Source organism: Mus pahari, chromosome 13, assembly GCF_900095145.1.
Source record: "Mus pahari chromosome 13, PAHARI_EIJ_v1.1, whole genome shotgun sequence".
Taxonomy (NCBI): domain Eukaryota; kingdom Metazoa; phylum Chordata; class Mammalia; order Rodentia; family Muridae; genus Mus; species Mus pahari.
Window position 1 is genome coordinate 58,260,488 of NC_034602.1, and position 7,775 is coordinate 58,268,262.

The 7,775-nt window shown below is 41.9% G+C and overlaps 1 protein-coding gene across 2 annotated transcripts in view; it reads left to right on the plus strand.

Moving 5' to 3' along the window:
- The first annotated feature begins 1,950 nt into the window (after positions 1 to 1,950).
- Tmem33 (transmembrane protein 33) overlaps positions 1,951 to 7,775 on the plus strand; it is a 20,302-nt gene continuing 14,477 nt past the window's right edge. Inside the window, exons 1-4 of one of the 2 annotated variants that reach the window (XM_021210429.1) lie at positions 1,951 to 2,099; positions 2,257 to 2,326; positions 5,088 to 5,182; positions 5,659 to 5,846. In XM_021210429.1, the coding sequence (XP_021066088.1) occupies positions 2,282 to 2,326; positions 5,088 to 5,182; positions 5,659 to 5,846 (328 nt within the window). In that variant the 5' untranslated portion in view covers positions 1,951 to 2,099; positions 2,257 to 2,281. The remainder of the gene's footprint in view (positions 2,100 to 2,256; positions 2,327 to 5,087; positions 5,183 to 5,658; positions 5,847 to 7,775) is intronic. The other variant, XM_021210430.2, reaches the window with a different exon arrangement.

Sequence of the window (7,775 nt, forward strand, 5' to 3'; positions counted from 1 at the left end):
AGCTTCTGTTGTGGACTCAGTCTATTTTCTACTGTCCCCAAATGGCCCGCAACTGTACTCACTGAATTAACTGAAACTGAAATAACATCAGCTCATACGGTTTTGTTTGAAACTTGAGGATGGACTTAGAAACAGACATCATTTGCCTTTTAGATTTCTATATTCTAGAAGAGATAGAACACAAGGAGAATCTAGCTCTCATGGAGAGTGGGAAGACTGAAGGTCTAACTTTAGTATAAATCAGGTGCATTGTTATCTACTTATGTATAGTTACTTATAGTTCAGAATTCGGGAATACAGAAGAGGCAGAAGGAAATCAAATTCTGCTACTAAGAGTAAAAAAAAAAAAAAATCACTGATCTGGTCAGCAACACTAAGTCTTAGAATGAAACTCATCTTGCTGATAAAATGATTTAGAATTTCCAGACATCTAGAACTGTGAGGAAAAAGAAGTTGTGTTGTTTGAAGTATTCAGTCTGTTGTATTTGGTTTGACACCCCAGGTAAACCAAGATACACATGTGTGCATGTACATACACACACATACACACCCCCCCACCCATACATGGTGGGAGAGGCAGGTTAAACAAATAATTAAAAAGAAATAATAGACAATGATAAATATTCTAAAACAGGGGACAAATTATACCCCAGCCATGCAGAGAAGATAATGTGTTAGCTGAGCTGGGGTGATAGGTAATCTATGCTGGAGATTGTGGGGACCTGAATGTGGACATTGGCTTTAGAAGAAAAGTTTACAACATTCTACAGAGCATCCTTTGACATCCTAGACAGCAGCTGACTGGCACCTGGGCTGCTATGAATCATAAAGGTGATTATACTTCTGAGAGAGTAGGAGCTTAGAGATACACGGTTCCTAAGTTGGAGTATAGATCTGTAGTCGGCTTCCTATCCCCCACCTCTCTCTTCTGTTTTTTCATTTTTCTCTATGCCTCTTCTCTGAGTCTCTGCAGATGACGCCCCCTCCCCTGCATACCTTTTATCTAGCCAGACACGAAATCATGGAAGACACATTCAAGTCTTCTTTCCTGTCCTTTTTTCCCACACCATCACCACACTGCAGGATTTCCCTAGTTCATGGCCTCCCCATGAGCTTTCTAATCCCAATGATGTCACACTTCTGCTTAAAGGTGTAGCCTGGCTCTCTAGATTGCAGGGTTAAGTTCAGAAGTTTTGGCATACATGCAGGCAGAACACTGCATACATAATAAATCTTTAAAAAATATTTTTAATTAAAATATAACTTCATCATTTCTCCCCCCCCTTTCCTTCCAACCCCTCCCACACCCTCATGTGATGTTTTTCTTGGCACACCCTGCCTCTCAGCAGTCCAAATCTTTCATAGCCCCCCGCCCCCGCGACCCACCCATTCAGTTAGCTCACACCGAACTGTCCTGACTATTCTGTTACCTTATCTGCTCTGTTACCTTATTTGGATCCTCCTTCCCCTTTCATATACAATTTCTCCTTTGCCTTCAAGATTTTATGGCCAGAATTACTTTTCCAGGAACCCCCGATTAACTCAGCTTATGGTCGTATTTGCTCTACTTTCTCTGAGAAGGTCAGTGTTATGTTCGTTTTTTGTTGTTGTTGTTTTGTTTTTTGTTTGTTTTGTTTTGTTTTTTCCTCCATGCGTCTGTCACATAGTCGATTTCACTAGTGCTTGAAATAAGAAAACTAAGTCACAGGGTTTGGTGACTCACTGTCTGGAGAGATCATAGATATTTCTGAAGCTTCGATTTTTGAGGTTCGGAAGCCAGCGAGGAAAATCGCCTGAGTGCAGGTCAAGACGAAAGTTGCCTCGCAGGTTTCACTTAACGTTTCCGTGCCGATTGGCTCCTAGGGTAAGTGGAATCAAAACGAGAAGAAAAACTGCATTTCCCGTCATGCCTCTGGAAGCCACGCCCGGTGACTCTCAACGTCCCCTCCTGACTCACGCGGAAACGAAAGGATCACTTCCGGTTTTGCAACCCCGGGGAACCGGCGGCGTCCATCGGCCCTTTAAGGCCTTCCTCCGAAGCTCCGCCTTCGCTTGGGTCTTTCTGGAAAGGCAGCTTTGGTGTGGACCGAGCGGGGCAGGTACTACCGGGCCGCCATAGGGGGACTTCTGCGGCCGTTTGCTGCACAGGTCCGGGAGGGCCGGTTACTCCGGGGGCTTGGGCTTCCGGCCGGCTCCGAAAGCCGCTCGGAGGGTCGTCGCCCCGCACTGACGTTTTGCTCTTCTTTGCTGTCGCAGCGTCCCGGGCTCCCGAGTGTCTCCCATGGCGGATACGACCCCGAACGGCCCCCAAGGGGCGGGCGCTGTGGTAAGTGAGCGGCCTGGCCGCCCGGCTCCATCGGCAGGAGTTGGCGAGGAGCAGGAAGTGTTGGCGAGGGCTAGAGGGTTCTAGAAGCCGCTGCCTGCCGGACTGGGGTTAGGGAGCGGAGTGGCGGGCGAGAGGAGCTCTAAGTTTGTTTCAAAGGCGACAACAGGCAGTTCTGGAGCAGGTGGCTGTCACCTGTCACCTGGGGATGTTGGGCCTCCTGGCCCCTTCCCACTCCGCGGTCTCCGATCGTCTTCGGCCCTAAGGTGGAAGATACCATCTGAAGCGGAGGCTTCATCCCAGACGCCTCGTGGTGCGCGTCGTAGTATTGCCCTTTGTACCTACTTCAAGCCTTTTAAGAAATTTTGCAAAGGAGAGAGAGAGAGAGAGAGAGAAAGAAAGAAAGATGGGTTTCTTCGGTTAGTCGTTTACAAAGAGGAGGCCTGCCCTTTTGTAAACTTCATAATTAAAAATGTTGTTCTGCAGTTGGACCTGAGGCGGTTTTTGTTCTTTCACCCTTAAGTTGAAGTTTAGATTTAAAAAAAAAAAAAAAAAAAGATTTTTACAACACCTCTGTACTGTATACATGCACTTAACTTTGCTGACCCACAAATACTTAAGTATTATTTTCCACTTCATTTCATTTGGGGAATTTAACATTGATGCATGTTAACCTACTTTGTAGTTCATGTGCAGATTTCCTTAACTGTCCATTGTCCCTTCCCCTCTTTGGAAAGCAGCCATTGCGTTTATTTGTCTTGCCTCTTTACTCATAGTCGTTCAGTGGAAATCCCCCTATTCTCTCTCTTTGGTCTAAGAAGACACAGCTAGTTTCAGAAGTCTAGACCTGTTTTGCAGAAGGATCTAGAAACTGAAATCACATTTTGATCATGTCCTTCTCAGGACACAAGAACCATTTAATGTTGGTTCTTTCGGGAATTCGGGTGTGATGTTTAAGGCGATATCAACTGATTTTGCCATTGTAAAAATAGATTTCGCCCTTTATAAGTAAAAAGTTGCCTGGCCTAATTGTGAATAATTTGTCCTCAAGTCTTCAGCCCCAAGATCGATGAAAATAATTTTGTTGTAGTTGTTGTGGAACTATATCTACCAGGCCGTTCACTCTTAACTTACAGCAGCCTCTTAAGCCCCTTTACTGTGTAACGGAGTGTGCATACATACAAAAGATCCAGATGGAGGGCTGGGGAGATGGGCTTTATATGTGTTTATACGTGAGTGCTGCTTTTGCAGAAGACCCTCCTTCAGTTCCCAGCACCCACAGTGTGTGTGTGGGGGGGAGGGCTTACAATCACCTGTAACTCCAGCTCCAGGGGGAATCCTCTGGACTCCATTGGTTACTGTATGCATCATACAAACAGTTAAAAATAACAAAATCAAATCTTTAAAAATAGATTTCTAAAATGGACAATTCAGTGACTTGCTAAAGAATGGAAACCCTACACAAATACTTATTTTATTAGGGAGTATCACGTGTGGAGGTCAGAGGACAAGTTATTCTTATATGTTCTCTGCATCTACGGTGGTCTCGGGGTTCACACCTCAGTCATCAGCCTTGGGAGCTTTCGCCTTTACTGCTGGGCTATCTTGATGGCCCAACAAATAGATTGTAAAGAGAAGGCTCTGAACAAACTCGCATGGTAATCTAGATTTCATCCTTGCGTTTGACTGCTGCTATTGTCAGTCAGCTAAATTTAGTGGCATCACAGTATCATAGCTGGGTCTAAATAGAATAAACTAGCAGCATATTTATTCTTGAAGTTGCTAGCATGTAACTAAAAGGCATGTAATAAAATATACTTGAATTTTAAATATACTTGCATTTTTTCCTAAAAGAGTTTGCATGCACAAAAACAGTGAAATTGCTTAAAAGTGGTATTTAAAAACTTCAGATAGATGCACGAATGTTTCAAAATCAGCTTATTGAAAGCACCAACTAGAAACCACTCCACCACATTTAATAAAGATATGTATTGTGAGACTCCTTTCACTTCATATACCCACATATCTTACGTCTTGGCATTAAAATTATTTCTGAGCATTGTAGTTAATATGAAAACCTCTTTCTAGATTGGTATGAGGGGCTTGTTCGTGCTAAAGCAGATTTAAGTTCTTGCTTTCATGATAAGCCTAATCTAGGGCCATTGATATCAGGGTAAACTTGCACGGGACCTGTAGGGGTGGAGAGAAATAGGACCTGAGAAGCAAATAGCAATTCATATTTGATAGGCTTATTTCCAGTATCTTGGGGTGCTAGACCCTTCTGCATGTACATAGACAAATAGTCTACAGACGAATGAGTTCTATGCCAGCTATTGAAATGATTTTACACTTTTCTTTTTAATGGATTATTTATTTCAAACCTAATATTTGATGCTTTATTCAGTTGAGTCCTGACTATTTGGGTTTGAGATTTTTCTAAGAATAGACATTATAATTCTCTTGAGCCATTAATCATTATTTAAAGTTGTTTTAAAGTAGATGGAGCCATTATTATAAATGTTGAAATAGCACAGAAGGTTTTACTGTCCCGATTTTTTTCTGAAAGTGTTTCTCATGCTTTCCACAGCATATGTGTGCTGAAGTGCTTAAGTAACATGAGTTTCCACTTACTGATCTGCAAAAGCAAATGTTACAAGGTGGTGTTACAATATTCTTAGGAATAAAAGTGCATATTTTGTCCTTAACATAATTTTTGGGCTTAGTGTACCGTAATTTTACTTTATTTTATTGTTTTTATTTTTAGCAATTCATGATGACCAATAAACTGGACACAGCAATGTGGCTTTCTCGCCTGTTCACAGTTTATTGTTCCGCTTTGTTTGTTCTGCCTCTTCTTGGGTATGTATTATCCCCTTCTTGGGTATGTATTATCATCTTCTTGGGTATGTATTATCATATCTCTGACTCAGGTGTTCAATCAGCATCTATGGACTGCTTTTTAGCTTTAGAATCGATAGATTGTAACACAAAGCCCACATAAAAGCAACAGTAATCTAGTAATACCAATTAGGATGTTTTATTTCTAGTTTGTGTGACTGCTCATTGAAAATCTGAGGAAAACTAGATGTCTTGGATTGAGAAGTTCATGGATGCTGCAGTTCTTTTAAGTTGACAAAAGAATGACAACTTTATACTAATCAGTTGGATGTATATGTGAAGAGATATTTCCCAGAATGTGGAGTACATTTGTGTAATTTGTTTTCTATTGACAATTAAATGATTTAGGTGTTGTGCAATTATGATGCAATTCACAAAGGAGGAAGAGACGGTAGCTGTTGATGTCTCATAATAACTTTTCCTCTGGTAATTTGCAGGTTGCATGAAGCAGCAAGCTTTTACCAGCGTGCTTTGCTGGCCAATGCTCTGACCAGCGCTCTGAGACTACATCAGAGATTACCTCACTTCCAGTTGAGCAGAGCGTTCCTGGCTCAGGCCTTGTTAGAGGACAGCTGCCACTACTTGCTGTATTCACTCATCTTCGTCAACTCCTACCCTGTTACAAGTATCCTTTGATAGCTGGGACAGTGGAGTGTTCCTCTCGGAAGGACACAGTGATGATAGAGGTCATGAAGCTTGTTTTGCTTTTAGTCTGTCACTTGAATTTCTATCCCCAAAATTTGAAATGTAAACTCTGTAGAGCTGTTTTGTGAATGTAAACTTCATCTCTCAATGTTCTTGGCCTTGTTAGCTTAGATATTTAACAGTTAACATTCAGGGCACAAGTTTATACCTGAATTCAATATTTAAACTTTTATTTTATTGACTTTATATCTTGAGGAAAGATGCAAATTTCATTTTACTTACATGTATGAGTGTGTGCCTGTGTATATATATGTATGTGTACCACATGTGTGCTTGATGCCCATGGAGACCAGAAGAGGATGTTAAAACCCCTGCAGCTGAAGGTACAGACAGTTGTGCACTACTGTGTGGGTGATGGAAATGCAGCTCAGGTCCTCTGCAACAGCAGCCAGTGGTCTTAATCCCTAAGCCATCTCTCCAGTCCTACAAATGTGTTACTTAAAAGATCTTTGGCTCCCCCAGCTTCACGGTGAGTCAGGGACAAAAATTAATCCAGAAATGACTTAGTACAATAAATGAAGTGAAAGTAGTCTGCTATATGTAAAACAGAAAGGACATAAGCAAGTATGCTAGTAGAGGCCTGTAGTCCTAGGAGGCACAGGTAGGTTAAAAGCCAGCCTAATTTACATAGCTCATTTCAGGCCAGCTAGGGTTTCATGGTGAGACTTGTCTCAAAAAACAAACCAAAAAAACGCAGCAAGTTGGCCTAACCAGTTACTTCCTAGGAAGTACTGAGCAGTGGCAAGACCATGAACTAGTGAGTGGTGAGAATGCTAATCTAATTCATAAAGAAGTTGGGAGTTACAGCAGCAAGCAAAAGTGACCAGAGTAATCCTACACGTGTACTTGGGCCTTTGTTCTTAATGTGCTATATTGTCCTTGCTCTATCAGTGACGGGCACTTAAGACTAAAATGGTAACCTTTTCACCCTTTATCTTTTCTAAATAATTTAAAAGTGACATTGAACCGGGCATGTAATCGCAGCACTTGGAAAATCAAGGCAAGCCTGGGCTTCCATGAGATCCTGTCTCAAAAGCCAAAAATCAGGGGAAAAAAAGTGACATTAAAAACTAAGATGAATGTTGTAGAGATCTGTGAACTGCGGACAGTTAAGGATAAATCGCTCATACAGATCCCCTTGATCTCTGTGTAACCATGTGACAGAGGACGAAACTTGGCCCAGGAAGATGAGGTTTGTGAGAGCCAGGACGGGAACCCGAGCGAGGATCTTGGCTCCTGGCTGAAGGCTATACTTTGGCATTACCTGTTACTGAGTTAGGCTTCAAGTCTGGCGGTGTCAGAGTTTAAGCTGAATTATTTAAGTTTCAGCAGAGTTTCATATAGGCCTTACCAAGGAGAAGTTTATAGTTCTCAAGTTTTAAAGGAGTGAGTCTGAGTCACTAAAAAGTTTTAAGCTGGAGCCAGACATGGTGGTGTAACCCTCTAATCCCAGCACCTAGGAGGCCTCAGCAAGGAGGAGGGAGAGTTTGAGGCCGGTTTAGGCCACAGAGGAAGTACGGATTGTTTAGATTCTTCTACATTTGGGCAGAGATGCTCAGTGGTGCTTGGAATGGGTTTTGGGGTGCTAAGTAAGTTAAGGTTAAAATGAATTTGATACTCAGATTATTAGCACTTAGCAATTTCCATCCATGCCATACCTTTACTTAGACAGATAATAGAATGATTCATTTCTTCTGCTGATCACAGAGAACATTTTTTTTCTTTTCTTTTCTTTTTTTTTTTTTTTTAAAGATTTATGTACACAGTGTTCTGCCTGTATGTATTCCTGCAGGCCCAAAGAGGGCACCAAATCTCATTAAAGGTGGTTGTGAGCCACCATGTGGTTGCT